We start from the raw sequence: 15,822 nt of genomic DNA, 5'->3' as shown, positions 1-15,822 counted from the left end.
TGTGTATAATCATTGTTAGTTTGCAACCTAATATTTAAGATAAGAAATAATATCGTCTAAGCCTTATTTCCTTTGTCTTCCAAGTAATCGAGCAATTAATTTTAGTTACCTTTAGGTATACAAATCGACCTAGTTTATCATTAAAGATATTGTGTACCGAAGATTAACAAACGTTGGGATCCTAATAGCATTTGCCCAGTTCATGTAGGCTGTTGATTAGATTACAAATTATTTGCAGACATGACTTTATAGGTATAATTTAGGTAAACATATTTGCAATCAGTAGGCACATTGCTTGACGCCAGTTTTTCTTTTACATAGTACTGTTTCAAGAATATCAGTGAAGGATATTTCTTTGTTTAAATGCAACAATAATAAAGAGCATACTCATCCAGCTGATGCAAAACTTGCCATTTCATGTACAACTTACAATAACAGGTGAATGCACTTATGTCTCGCAATAAATTCTGTAATTTCCACTATCGTTGCTTTACTACTAGGCTATTCACAAACTCACTTTAAACACTAATATCTTTGTCTTTAGTTTTTTGTTATATTATAGGCACAGTGTATGTGCACTGAACATTTCCAACAACTGACTGATTAAGGACGTTTTGTAAGACTTTGAAATAACTCGACTTTCAAAGTAAAATGTTTCGTAATATCATCCAGTTAAAAGTGAATTTGCCTCATACATTCGCTTCCGCCTGAAACGTAGGTGATTCCAAACTTGTTTAGCCGAAACAGATAGCATTTAATTAACATCGCCTAGAATTCGTTAATTCGGCAGACTTTGTACGTTTGTAGCGAGTGCAATATTTGTTTCATTTAGTTTCTGAATCTCTCATACATCTCTTTCAGTTGTAAATAAATATGTATGTATATATTTGCATACGTGCTCAACGACGCTTTTCATTAAAAAAGATTTTGAATTTTAACAGCATTGAATTTGCTTCAGCTTAATGAAAAAGACTGAATAAACAGTATGATCGTAAATTTTTAAGGGTTTGTTATTTCGCAACATGTAATATCCACTTTAATGAAACTAAATTCCAAGAACATTCTTAACAGCTTAACGTAATTCCATTAAAATACAAATTAATTTGCACGTTTAGGTACACTGATTTTGCAACATACTAGATAGCTATAACAGTTTTTATAAGCGATAAAAGAGATTAACACACTGTAAATCGGGAGCAATTGGATTCATGCCACTTGAAATGGAAAACACAAACGTAAATCTGTTGCTGCATCAACTAGTGCAGATCTGACATTGTATGCGTTTGCTTACGTTTTGGAGCACCTAGCGGAATCGACCTCCGCTCTATAATATAATGAGTGGTAATTGTACACGTAATGATCGCGTAACTGCCGAAGGAACGCGTGCCGACCGCCGAGCGAGATTCTCAACTGTTTTATTTTAAAGCTGGCTCCGCACACTTTGGCCGTGAAAAATATTGCAAAGGTGTAGTAGCTCTCTGCAAAACTGATGAGCAATAGACAATGTCGTTCATTGACTGGGAAACAAGAGCGCTGTCTCGTGCATTATTAATTGCCAAAGCTATTTATTTTTTTGAACAATCGAAGCATGAAATTGATTTTCACGGTACGTCTGAATTTGAGGCCGTTGGAAAATGTTAAATTCTCTCTTAAAAGTTGCATCCTTAAACGCTGTATTACACCATGAATACATGATGACACATTTTGTATCCTTAAGAACGTTATCTAAATCTATAATAAACAAGAAAACGGTATCTGCAGCTTATTATTATGCAAGTAACAACTTGTGGCTGTTCGTTTAATTAACAAAATTGCGTATGTGGACTCTATCACGTAGATCACGAATTCGATGACATAAGGAAAGATACGAAAGATTATTTATTTATGTTTGCGTATAAACGAAACATGCGCCGATATACAATGACTTCATAAGGGTATGCACGTGGTTGCAAGTAGTTTTATTTGTTTAGACCTTGGACTAATTTTATAAATAAGGTAATCAGACGGAATGTAAATGACACAGAGATTACTGATAATTTTAAAGAAACCATTATTAGTGACAGATTATAAATAGTTTGTTTGAGTTGCGTAAGACTTTTCTTTTGATTCCTCTACATTTAGTCATTTTAAATATATTTCTTCTATTTATTTAACCGTCTTTTATGAAATCATGGACTATTTCAACTATATATTCCAGACATGAAAGACAGACAGCCGAATAAAATTATTTAATATATTAAATAATTCATTAGAAACCAAATAAGCATAAAATTACCAAAATCGAATAATGGCCACTACCTGTATGATTACAAAAGAGTGTACGTTATCGTAACCCTACTGGTATCAGTGAGTGCGAGCCAATTGCTGTAATCGAAGCAATTTGTTCTGAAACGAACTCCAGCGGTAACCAGCGCCGGTCGGTACCCTCATCCCGTTAAGCGTGCATTGTGTATCTACAATAATGCATCGCATTCAGTTCAGAAAGTTATCTTTCTATTTGACTAGGTACTTTGTTTCGAATTTGCAAACAGACGGCTATCTTATCGGCTCATATTAGTAGGAGTTGTACATCGGTAACACGCGTTGGTGTATCAAACTGTGATGTGAGCTCTCAGCTGTGTTTGTGATATTTTGTGAGGATTTTCTTTTGTTTTTGACTGTCAAGTGAATATTTTGAAGTGACAATGAATGAAGGCACAGTTGATATCGGCAGTGAAGTCGAAAAATTAAGGTTGTTCTGTTTTACTTCTTTATTATTTTGATTTTGGATGTGTTTATAGTTTCATAAATATTTTTCCCTTTTTTATCACATCATTACTTGTGTAATTAATTAACATTATTATTTTTTTTAAGTTACGATATTATTGATCACAAATATTAAATTCATGAACATTGAAACATATGTTTGTGAATCTTGAAACCTTCACGTGTTGATATGCATACCTACATATTATTTCACAACAATAACAATGTAAAAACCCATCATCCATTAACAACAAACTGTCAGTCCCGTCTCATAAGCTATGCATCAAACACAACCAATTAATTTCACATAAGGACTAAGTACTTTATTAGAAAGTTAGTTGCTAATTCATATTCAGTGAACATAACTGCAATGTTTTCTCTTTGAATAGAGGGCCACAAGAGAAAGAGGAGAATAAGTCACCACCATCATGTGGGGAGAGTCGACCACAGAAGTACCGCATTCTACTAGAGCCAGCCCTCGTGGGAGCCATGATAGCTATCAATCTAGGTCAAACATCTTTACAGAACTTCTATTTGCAAACTGCCTGTACTGTCGACTTGGGAGTGGACTTAGCAGTTTGCGAAAAAGGAGAAATGGAGGTAAACCTTATTCATTTTACTTTACTTTGTTCTACTATTGTCTTCATTTGTTTTTTTTTTTTGAATGAACGCTTAACGTTCCCGTGTTCAAATGTTACTTTTTTATCTGTAGTGTATTTAGGACTTTTCTATGGGATGATAAGCATATTGTTAGGGTATGCAGGTCTTGGTGACCGTAGGAGGCTCTAGTGACCTGTAAAGCATATTCTCATAGAAAGTTATTCTAAGCCCCAGTATTTTTCCGAATTATCTTTGATATTCATAGAACATTTATTCAATTTGGTCAAAGGAAAGTATTTGTGAAATACTGTTTGTTCAGCCTATTCATTGATAAATCAAAGATTTATATTCCTATTTTTGATCGTCCCACTTTGTACCTTTCTTACGCCGAATCCTACATCTGTAAGTTGGAAAAAGTAGCTTACCTCTAGATCTATAAATAGATAAATAAACTACCAAAACACTCTGGTTTTCCACACTTCATATCAGATTATAACTTTGATACTATACTAGGGCAGACTTGATCGCGGTCGTAATGACCGTGAATTTTATCAGACCTTAGATAAACGAAGCCTAACTCGGTTTTGAATGACTGTCAATAACACTCATCAAGAAACGATCATTTTATTATCGAAAATATTAATGCACTTAAATACATTGAAGGTTTTGTGTTGCAAATACCATGAGCTAGGAGGAACTTCAGCATATTTTGAGGAAATAAAATAGAAAAATGTCAATGAACTCATATCATTAATTATCATAGCAGTCACTAAGTACATATGTACGTTCTGACAGTAATCTATGACCTTTGATCTGCTCAGTTTATCCTACGTTTAACATTCAATAAATACGATCTCTGAAGCTACAAATAAATTAGAATGTTAGTACCTACATTGACGAGTGACAGAGAGAAATGGAAGCGGAAAACATAATGCACTATAATTATAATGTTTTGTAATACTTTCCAAAAACCTGTGTGTACCTTAGTAATCACGGAATAAGACCGCTAAGATTAATTACAGAAGGCAAATTGTCCATTACCTTGTTATTATTTACTTTAGCTACTTTTATCTGTGTTTGTATAATTAAATTAATGACTTAAGATAAAACCATAGCGAGATGATATTTTTGGAAAGTAACTTGAGATGGCCTATAAAGCAAGAAGCCTTTTAGATCATGGCCTATAAAACAAGCAGCCTTGTAGATCTTTAAATGCCTTTCTATTCCTAAACATTACGACTAAACATCCAAATTAATGCTTCTATTTGTTTAATTTTCAGGCTGAAAGTCAAATAGTAGTATCAGGCGTAAACGTCAGTAGAAGTTTCATAGGATCTCTCATATCTACCATCGTCCTTCTGTTTGTGGGGCCATGGAGTGACTGCAGTGGTCGTCGGAAGCCATTGCTCATACTACCGCTGGTCGGCATGAGCGTCATGACGACGGGAGTGTTACTCATGCTCACCTTCCCAGGAGCGTCCACGGTACAAGTCCTGTATACTGTACAACTGCCCATATCTCTGGGCGGCAACTTCGGCCTCCTCCTAGCGGCCGCATTCAGTCACATAGGTGATGTAAGTAAACAGCATGATTTACACATTTATTTTTAATTTGTATCGTAATCTTTACGCTTTAAAGATAAGATTTGGAAGATATGATACCTACGTAAAAGATAGCATTTAAATCATGTGAGAATAATAAGCTTGTATTTTCTTCAAATGAGTAAAGTTGGATGAACTTTCATTCTCAGTATCTATTTAAAGTTACGAGTACACGAAGTAGAAATAAAACAAAGCAACAAAACCATTTGTAGAACTACCATAGGCTGTTTGTAGTTAACAATGTAAATACTATAAAACTAGTACCGTTTTTTTTACTATTCCAAACATTTGTTCTCAATGTACCGTAATTACAGTTGAAATAGGTTTCTGGTTCTAGTGCCTAAGAGTAAAAGGTGAAAAGTCACCGGGTTTTTTCAATTGATGACTGTTAACTTCTAATTTGTCAATTGGCCAGAGGTTTCCCTGTAAGTAATTTTTCACTTGTAGTCTTGTTTTTTCGGGTCAAATAAGTGAACCGTGCAGCAGAAACAGACACAAACATTTCCCCACTATGCTGGGTTAGGCTTTCACTCTAACCAAGAGTAGTTGAGGAACACTTATGTACTACATGGAGTTTAGAGCTGAACTATGAACCCCTCAACCCAGTTGCACCCTGAACTACCCGTTAAGTACACCTTGGTAAGACTGATGCTTAACCTCATCGACCCGTACGGCTGTTACTTAGCCACTCGCTCCTCCGCAGTAATTATATGCAAGTAGGACTTCATATTGAATATTCTTATAGCGTGTTCCTATATCACAAGTGAAACTGGGTCAAATTATGCTCACTCTTTAGGTACAGCTCCGATGCCGATGTCGCCATTGTTTTATCCGCAAAGCTCCTATAATCCCCATTGCCATAGTAGTAGTGTCTAGAAATAAAGAAAAAAACGAGTTTATAAAGTAAGTCAGGTCAGCTGATAAATTTAATGAAAATTTTATTTATTAATACCAAAGAATTCACTTTGAAAGAAAACTGTAGTTTTTTCGGCATCCTGCATGTCGATTCTATAAAATATCACAACTCACTTCGACATCACTCTCACTTCGACTTCGATCTAAAGGTGGAATTCCCTGGACGCGACAATAGTCAACCTATGAAAATGTATGGCACCGTTGCCGAGGCCCGTGACAGTCGCGCGCGGCCGACGAATTTCGTAAGCTGCTCGCGGCATTGTCAAAAATTTAATTCTGGTTTTACTAAAATTCTATAGATGTTATTAAGCGCTAGACCATGTTGAGAAGCGTACGGCCGCGAGCGGCTCACGAAATTCGTCGTCCGCGCGCGACTGTCGCGGCCCTCGGCAGCGGTGCCATACATTTTCATAGGTTGACTTTTGTCGCGCGCGGCTGCGACAATCGCGACCCACGGAATTCTACCTTAAAGTTTCGTGATTGACATTGTCAAACTACACTAGCGCTACACTATCGAGCGTGTTGACAAGTTGAACTAAATTAAAGTCGAGATTTTGACAGATCTGTCAAAATCTGTCTATCTATAGGGGAGGTAGGGGAGAGATGGGCAGTTGGGAGACATGATCAAATCAGAATAAAAGGGGGGTCCTTTTATTCTGATTTCTGATCATAGTTTTGTTTTTTTTTTATTGGGTAGTTTACGTTACCGACTGGTAACGGTGTTCATCCATAGACTATCTGTCATTTCTGTGAGTTGTCAAGAACAAACACTCGTAAAGCACAGCAACCCTTGCAGAGTGTTTCTAGTATTACTTACCAATTGCATTTCTGAATTTCTTACCGGAAACGGCTGAATGCCTAAATGTGCATCTCCTGTGGAAAAGCTTTCACCACCACACAAAGCAACAATCCTTTCCTCCATCAGTTAGCATCATTTCGTCCTCCACCCCACCACCAGTCCTACGCCTAGCAGCAGAGCGTGCTGCAACTTTTTTTTTAATGGCGCTTTTTTTGTCAGTCCAATACTACAATCAAACATTTATTTAAAATTAAAAAGAAAATAAGTTGTCTCCATTTCCACAATATTCATGGTCAAGAATTGAAAAAGATTACATAAAATCAAAATAAAATATTTATGAATTCAAGGAACACACTTGAAACCAAGACTATCGGCTATCGCATAAGTGGTTTGCTTTAAGGAATGTGAAGTGGTTCTAACATACTGCTGCAAAAAAAAATACTGCTAGCCTTGGTCCACTGTTTGTGGGTTTTGATGGTGCCACCTATACTATTTAAGCGCACGGCTAATTCCTCCCACTGGCTTCGACTTCGCTCTCTGGCATTTTGCGTTCTCACGAAACCCTTCGCCAGGCCAGGGTTTTGCTCCATAAACTCAACCAGAGTTTCAACCTGAGCCGACAAAGGGTGAGACGACCTCTCATTTGGACTGAAATTATTGTTGGATTAATAAAATAAACACTTCTTTAATTAATATTATTTTTAACTTTATAACAAGAAATATAAAATTACTTCATGATTTTATCACAATTACGGCGAAAACCGGCGAAAACAAACAAGCTTAAACACAATATGAAGACAAAAGATACCCGATATATTACTTTCCTCTATGACAGAAGAGAAGAAAATATTGTCCACAGATTAATAATGGTATTGGCGCTGTCAGTATTTTTTTTCGTAGGGTAAGCATAGATTATATTCACAGCACGAATTTAGAGATTTCTGTTTATTTTATACTTAAAAGCTGCCTCAAATTCCTTACAATAACAAATTATAACTAAAACATCATATTTAGCTAAAATTCTGTGTCAAAACTGATAAAATTAAAAACTGATTAATCTCGGTTGACATTTTGTCGAGTGGGGAAGTCACTAGCACAGCATTGGTCGATGTCGAGCTCACTTCACTTCGCAAGTGATTAGGTGATGTTTACAGAATGCAAAATCAAGGTCGTTCTGAATCGAATGCGAAGTGAGAGAGAGTTGTTGTTCGAATTTTATAGAATCGACGTGCAGGCAGGCCTTGGCCCTGTTGCGCCCCGCTGGGGTTGCTGACAGTATTCTACTTGTGTAGCCCTTTCATTTGATACCCATATTGAGGGGGCTGTGCCATTTTGTGCCGGCGGCCATCATCATCCTCCTGCCCTTATCCCAATTTCATTTGGGGTCGGCGCAGCATGTTTTCTTCTTCCATACTCCTCTATCTGCCGTCATCTCACAAGTAACATTCTTTCTTACCATATCTACTTTCACACAATCCATCCATCGTTTTTTTGGTCTTCCTCTTCCACTATATCCGTCCACGTTCATACTCATCACCTTCCTCACAACATGACTCTCATTCCTCCGCATCACATGCCCATACCACGACAGCCGGTTTCCACGCAGTTTTTCTGATACCGGCGCCACTTTCAAACTTCCTCTTATATACTCATTCCTCACTCTATCCATTCGCGTAACCCCACACATACCTCTTAACATTCTCATCTCTGCCGCATGCAAATGTCTTTCATTCGTCGCTTTTGTGGGCCAGCACTCTGATCCATACAAGACAGCAGGTCTGACCATACTCTTGTAAATTTTCCCCTTAAGTTTAAGGGGAATACGAGGGTCACAAGTTGTTCCCGTTACCTGCCGCCATTTCATCCATCCTGCGTTAATTCTGTGCGTAACTGTCCGATCTATTTCGCCATCGCCCTGAATAAGCGAACCGAGGTACCGGAAATCGGAGCAGACTGGAAGAAGTGCGTTATCAAGCGCTATGGCTTCAGGACTGGAGAGACCGCCGAAATCGCAGAACATGTATTCGGTCTTGGTTCTGCTGATTTTAAGCCAACATTCTCCAGTCTCTGTTGCCAACTCCCCAATCTGCTCTGGATCTCAGGTCCGTCTTCACTAACCAGGACGATGTCGTCGGCAAACAGCATGCACCAGGGTGCCTCCTCCTGTATGTCCGCCGTCAAGGCGTCCATAATAAGCAGGAAGAGGTAAGGACTTAAAGCAGACCCTTGGTGCAGGCCCACAGCCACACTGAACTGGTCAGTATTGCCGGCCGACGATCGGACATACGTACAGGACTGCCTGTACATCGCACGAACTAACTCCACATACTTCCCAGGCACACCTTTCTCTTTCATGGCCCACCACAACACTTCCCGAGGCACCCTATCATACGCTTTCTCAAGGTCAATGAACACCATGTGCAGATTCCTGTGCACACGTCTGTACTTCTCGCACAATTGGCGAAGTGCGAAGATGGCGTCCATTGTCCCTCGACCTGGCATAAACCCAAATTGGTTTTGGGTAATTTCACTCTCTTCTCGCACTCTTTTCTCTATCACTTTCTCCCATACTTTCATAGTATGCGACATGAGCTTTATCCCTCTATAGTTGCCGCAATCTTGCACATTCCCTTTATTCTTGAAGATGGGCACTAGCGAACTACTGCACCATTCTTGCGGGATGACTTCTTCATGCAGCATGTGCCGGCGGCCATATTGGATTTAATTAAAGGTGTATACAAAATTTCAGACCAATCGGTTGACAGGAAGAGGGTGAAATTTGAATTACTAAATTTGATCCAAGAATAAATAATAAAACAAACGGGGTGAGCTAAATAAAACCGTTTAAATATCTCGTAATGTTGAAACTGATTGTAATTTTTAGGAAAGCTCTTTCATTATATCTAGCCGAATATAAGAAATGGCAATAAAAGTTGATAATGATCTGTAAAATCTGATTTTTTATGCAATAAATTGTGAAAAAGTGCCCATCCCTCCCCTACCTCCCCTAAAGTATGAAATGACATTACGAATCGAAGTGAAATGCGAGTTGTTGATCGAGTTTTATAGAATCGCAGTACTGATCAATAGTCACTAGCTTCACAAATACCTACATGTATAAAACAAATATTTTCATTTTTCCAATACGGATATGACTAATGCTTTCAGCTTAGAACATAAACACTGCAATGCAGAACCTTCTAAAACTTCAGCTACTTCACTATTTGTCTTCCACCAAATTGAAGGAAGACAAAGTATCCTTTATAGTCTAGAGCTCAGTTGGAATACACTATAGTGAATCATAAATCCTTATAAAATGTTTGTTGAAATCCTTTGCAGGTGTGCTTCGCGACGGGCCGTGACGTCACTCGAACCATGGGCACCCACCGGGCCGCCATACAAATAGCCCACGTGTTGGGAGCAGTGGGCGGCCCCCTACTATACCGATACCTCGGATTCTTCGGTGTGTTTCCACTTGTTTTATTTCTACAGGTATAAACATCTATATACGTTTACACTCCTAAGTTCCTCTAACTTCCTAAGTACATACTGTCAATTCTTATACTACCGCAATGATCCCTATGGCAAGCTACTTATCTCGTCCCATTCCTTTACCAGGAGATATCGTGATACGAGAACTCTGCATAAAAACCCTTTCGAAATCGCATGAAAAAAGTAAACGACCATGTATGTAGGTATGTGTAAGGCAAAAACTGAAAGCAAAAAGTAAACTGAAAAAGCTATCTTGCATCTAACTGTGCATGCAGGAATTTGCAACTAACACCGCAAGCCAAACTGCCGGGTCGATATCGCGAACAATACTTTTTCCTTGTGAACTTTTTATATGATTTTGCTATTTACATAAGAAATTATAAAAGAACCACAGCTGCTGGACAGCAATTAAGTATTTTAATTAAGGTATCAGAGTTTTGTTTTTTCATAATCCAAAATCTACTGCATTAATTTTCGCATATTTATGTGTTCTATCTCATTTGATACATATTGCTCGTCCTTTTTTAAGAATTTCCATGATGCACTCTTTCGAGCCCCTTCTAAAACCGCTTAAAATAATCTTAATTAACATTATGTGTTATTCATTCCAGCTATCATCCCTAGTGTACGTGATCTTCGCAGTGAAAGACGTCAGTGTGAATACGGACAATAAAGTGTCGGTATGCAATTGGAAGCTGCCGTTCAATGCCGTCCACTGTTTGATAAAACCCAGGGAAGGCCGCAAGAGGATGATCATATTCCTCATGTTGGTTGTTACTTTAGGAGATAGAATGTTGTTATCTGGTGAGTATGTGCCTACAGCTTTTGTTTTTATTAACTACCATTACATTAATAAACAATGATTTAAAAAATCGGTGGCACAGTAGATCGCAATGAGAAATAGGTAGGCTCGCAAGCGTAGAAGACTCGCATTTTAAATCATAAACAAATGAATGAATAAATGCCAGACAAGAATGCGCCTTCTTGGCAGTCAGATCAAATAAGTGACAATCTTGATTAAAATCCATCTTCAAATAAAATTGCTTCGACATGTAGATAAATACCATAAAAGTATGCCAAATTTAGATGATATACCAAAATCTATCGTTGCTACTCCAACGGTGAGCTTGCGAACATGCCAAATGAGAATAGATTCTTAGTAGAGTTGTTAGTTCTCAAGACTGCCACTAGAGTGCGTTAGCAACTGGCATAGAATAGTATAGATAGGAGTCGACGAACGTCTTCCACTTCGTTGTACTACTCTTCAGTAATAAGTTCGAAATGATAAAACTAGGTGGCGATAAAAACAATAAACGAAATATCGTCATTGATAACATAATGATTATACAATGTGTCCCGGGGATAAGTGACCGCCCGAAATTTTTTGAATATTTGTACAAAATTAAGGATAATTTCTTTTATATTTTTGAAAAAAATCATTAAATTTTTTTTATTGTCAGGCCTCTTAATAACAGGCTTTGCTCTTTTTTTTCAAATTTCAACTGACTGTATTTTTGCATTTGTTTGAAATAGCAGCAAACATTGCTGTGAGCTATTGTAGGAAATATCATGTAGTTTATTAATAAATTAAAAGAAAGTGATATTATCGGGGCATTTATTGGACTTATTTTGAAAAAACTGAAAAAAAGGCGTTATTTTCTTTGAATTTTTATTTTCTTTTTTTTCTAATAAATGTTTTATTACATTTTTGTTATGTTTGATAATTTTAATTGATAAACTATGATGTCGGCTAGTCAATAAAGAAAAAAGAATTTAAAAAGATGTAAAAACTTAGGAAATATCTTAAAAAAACTGCAGCACGTCACAGTATTTACTAAAAATCATTAAAAAAAAACCAAAGGTGGTAAGTCCCAAATATAAAGGAAATTATCCTTAATTTTGTACAAATATTCAAAAAATTTCGGGCGGTCACTTATCCCCGGGACACATTGTATATTGCTGTAGCTGAAAAAAAAACAAATCATTGTCATGGCAAAAACGTGATTTCTTTTTGAAAAATGCCTGACTGGGCATGGGCAAATTGTGCAATAACTATAGGTTGAGACTGGCCATCCTGAAAAAATGTTTCTATATTAAAGTTTATTGAAAACAGTTGTAGCGCATTTACAATTTACTTTACTCCTTGGTACCTAGTTCAGTTTACTTACTGTAATGGGTTTAAAACTGAGACAAATTCTTCAATATGTACTATTTTCTTTCACAGCGGAGGTGTTGATCGCCTATATGTACTACAGGTATAAATTCCAATGGACTGATGTGATGTTCGGGTCCTACTTAGCTTACAGAAACATTGTCAGTTTTGTTGGTAAGTATTTGTCCTTCATATTAATCATTTACTTACTTAAGTACTTTCTAGTATCGGTCAATATTTATCAGTTTATTCACACCAAACGTTCCGATCAGTTAATCGCCAGTACTTTTTGCAGTTGCAAAAAATAAATACTGTAACTGGGTCACCCCAATTAGCTCTTCTACAAACTTTTGTGCTTCTTCCCCGTCTAATTATAAGTCTCTGAGTTAATAGCCATCTTTGTTCTAAAGAACTTTACTCAAACCTTATTATTATTTGTTCTCGAGTCTTATAAAAAATAAGTTGGTCTTAGGTTCGCTAATGTAACTGAGGGTGTCTCGGAACTATAGAATCAAATATGTGGTTTAGTTTTTGGTTCCAGTAATGATATGATTGCATACGCAATATAGTCAAAATTATACGCAATATAGTAAAAAAATATAGCAAAATAAGCAAAATTCGACAACTCAATTTTATTTTACAGTCGCTGGTTTCTCTTTACTTGCCAATTGCTTTTCTCAGATGCTGCTATGCTGCTAACAGTCAACTGTTCATTTCCATTATTAGCATATGCCCCATAACATTCTCCAATAACAGTTGATACGTTTATCTTCTTCCAGGTACATTGCTAATTCTCTCAATATTAAAGCGCAGGCTGAAGTTAGCCGATGAAACTGTAGGCATGCTGAGTTGTGCCTCGTACATCCTCGCCACCACGGGTCTTATCACTTCCACGACCACTTGGTGTGTTTTTATGTGTAAGTATACCAATTTCTAGAAAAATGTAAGATACAACAGACTGTAGATTTTCATATATGTACATAATTTTTGCTTGTGGAGAAATAAATGGAAGGTAAAGTTCTCAAAAAAGTAACATCAGATGTAACGGTTGTAACCTAGTTGGCATCCCCATAAAACATAGGTAAAACATCAAACCTCAACTAAAATAATAGGCCTCTCCAACATTGTGAATAGGAAAAATTACAAAGATAATGTTTTAGGTACCTACTAGTCAGCAGCCTTTTACATAAGTTGTAAGTGGTCTTGTCCAATCATGGATAGGCAAAATATTTTGCAAGCAGTGACTCATTTGCGTATTCGATGATGAAATAATCCCTTCTGAATATAAAAAAGGGGGTTATCTGAAAGATAAACATTTAATAAATCATTGTTTGTTGTCCATTTTCTTGTTTTTCATGCGTGATTTTATCAGATTTTCTATTTATCATGAGTAGATAGTTAAAAACAGGAAGGCGATGATGATACATAGATTCCAAATGTGATAAATGTTATGCTGCATAATACCTATGTTAAACAGACACGCGCACATACAATACATTGAAGATCATGGTAACACTATTGATAAAACCTTAGTATTTCTTCATATTATCTAGTAGATACCTACCCTAGATATCAGGAGCAACTACAGGAAGACACAGGAAAGGTTCCTTTGTTTCCTAATATCTCCTCATCCTGCCTGAGTCTAAAATCTTAGGCATAAGGTATACCTGCATTAGATTATTTCGATACAGCCTTCAACTCAATAACTAATCTTCAACTCAATCGTCACGTGTTAATTATCACCTTTGCTCGGCTCAATTAATGTAAAGTTATGGCGTGATGTAATGACCGAAATTATGAATTGCTTGTTCTTGCAATCAAGAATTGTATCAACTGATTTGAGGTAGCTGGTGCCTGAGATACGAAAAATAATTATGATTACTAGAAAAATGTGAATTGCTTTTTTATCACAATTTCCTAATTTAGCCTTTTCCGCCGGCAATGTTAATTACCCAGTTATTACAGATTAAGTTTCAAATATTGACACAATGAAGATACATTACCATGCTCTAATTATGTATATGTTCTTAATAAACGATTGTCCCCAACTCAATAATAACGAGGCTTTCTAGTTCGCTAAAAGACGTCCGACTCGTTTCAGTTCCGGAGGTTGCCCCCTATTTACGAACTTACAAATGATCTTTAATGTCGAATGTATTTTACTCAATAATTTTATTGTTTGTTCCAGTGCCCTTGATTGGAATAATCTCACAAGGCTCGCAGGTGGTACAGAGACCTATTTTGAACAAACAAATACTACCGACTGAACAAGGTGAGCCGTATTCATTTCATTGTTGTTTTGATATCAATCTCTCGGCAATTCCGGTGTTCTGTGTAAGCTATTGTACCTATTATTTGAATGCAAAATTGTTTTTAATATTTTCATGGAAGTTTATTGTCCATTGTAAATATTTAAATGCAACCATTAAAAAAGTTTTTTAACCGACTTCCCAAAAAGGAGAAGGTTCTCAATTCTTTGGGATCGTATTTTTTTAAATATTTTTTTATGTACCTATGTTCACCGATTACTCGCCTGAACCGATTTGCATTTTTTTTTTTGTTCGATTAGGTTTAATAGTTATATAATAACTCATTACAATATTTTGTATTTCAGGTAAAATTTACAGCGTGATGGGTTCACTAGAATCGGCGATGCAAACGATGTCTTCGCCTTTGTACTCCTTACTTTATACAAAGACTGTAGCGAATATGCCAGATGCCTGGTTATTACCAGGAATTACTCTAGCTTTCTTCCAACTATTATCCTACTTAATAACGAGGAAATTAAACCAAGAAGCAGCTTTAACACCTAATGCAAAGGATCTTGGCGACGCTGAAAAGAACGCTGAAGTTAAAATACCATTGCAATCGAAAGACCCTGATAGTAAATCATAAATTACTTAGTAGGTTTTTAGAATTATCATTTTGTATACGAAAACGTTACTTTTATTTAAGACGAAATACATTTTTACATAAAATTATTTTGTTTTATTTTAATCATATCCTTGAAAAGACTGATATAGGAGAAATAAGTCAAATGTAAACACGAGTGTTATCCGACTTTCATGTTCTTTATCAGTACTCTCTCAGAAATTGATAAAAACCTGTCATTTATTTAATTGACAATTTAGATAGTTTTCATGTGATATCCAGCCATGGCTACTTGAAACCCTTATCGTTGTATGATGCTCAATTATTTAGAGTATTCATGAACATCTTCTTGATCTACAATTCGCTATACAATCCTACAGAAAGCGTTGGTGGATAAGCCGTAGTCAAAGATGAACCTAAGATATAATAAAAATAATACGGGGGTGCTATGCAAACCATGTCCCACCTCACCGCATGCCCACTGTGCCCTGAAACTTACTCGCGGGAGGATCTAATGAGCGCGTCCGACCGTGCTCTCGCTGTGGCGGCATATTGGGCTGACAATCTGTAGTGTCACTGTAAGACATGATGACACGAAAGAAGAAGAAGAATAGAAAAAGAATGGAAGAATAGGCAGAATCGAAAAG

General features: G+C 36.7%; 2 protein-coding genes across 4 annotated transcripts in view; one reads left to right on the top strand and one right to left on the bottom strand.

Moving 5' to 3' along the window:
• The window catches only part of LOC110379604 (uncharacterized), a 73,069-nt gene extending 71,633 nt beyond the window's left edge, over positions 1 to 1,436 (bottom strand). The window contains exon 1 of one of the 3 annotated variants that reach the window (XM_064037808.1): positions 1,292 to 1,436. The gene's annotated coding sequence lies outside the window, so the exon portion shown is untranslated. The remainder of the gene's footprint in view (positions 1 to 1,291) is intronic. The other 2 variants (XM_064037806.1, XM_064037807.1) reach the window with 2 other exon arrangements.
• A 933-nt stretch (positions 1,437 to 2,369) lies between these two features.
• LOC110380468 (proton-coupled folate transporter) lies at positions 2,370 to 15,255 on the top strand. Its single transcript, XM_021340474.3, has 9 exons — positions 2,370 to 2,731; positions 3,135 to 3,345; positions 4,626 to 4,919; positions 10,000 to 10,152; positions 10,764 to 10,956; positions 12,377 to 12,478; positions 13,084 to 13,221; positions 14,493 to 14,576; positions 14,919 to 15,255. The coding sequence occupies exons 1-9, from the start codon at positions 2,685 to 2,687 to the stop codon at positions 15,197 to 15,199; spliced, it is 1,503 nt and encodes a 500-aa protein (XP_021196149.3). The 5' UTR covers positions 2,370 to 2,684; the 3' UTR covers positions 15,200 to 15,255.
• Positions 15,256 to 15,822: the final 567 nt, after the last annotated feature.

The sequence above is a fragment of the Helicoverpa armigera genome, chromosome 14 (genome assembly GCF_030705265.1).
Source record: "Helicoverpa armigera isolate CAAS_96S chromosome 14, ASM3070526v1, whole genome shotgun sequence".
NCBI classification, from domain to species: Eukaryota; Metazoa; Arthropoda; class Insecta; order Lepidoptera; family Noctuidae; genus Helicoverpa; species Helicoverpa armigera.
This window is presented reverse-complemented; position numbering and strand designations above follow the sequence as displayed.

Excerpts from the sequence above, each read along its gene's own strand:
- LOC110380468 (XM_021340474.3), top strand. The coding sequence starts at position 2,685 with ATGAATGAAGGCACAGTTGATATCGGCAGTGAAGTCGAAAAATTAAG. Across the intron at positions 3,346-4,625 it reads GCGAAAAAGGAGAAATGGAG|GCTGAAAGTCAAATAGTAGT; the intron begins GTAAACCTTATT and ends TTTAATTTTCAG. Across the intron at positions 4,920-9,999 it reads CATTCAGTCACATAGGTGAT|GTGTGCTTCGCGACGGGCCG; the intron begins GTAAGTAAACAG and ends AATCCTTTGCAG.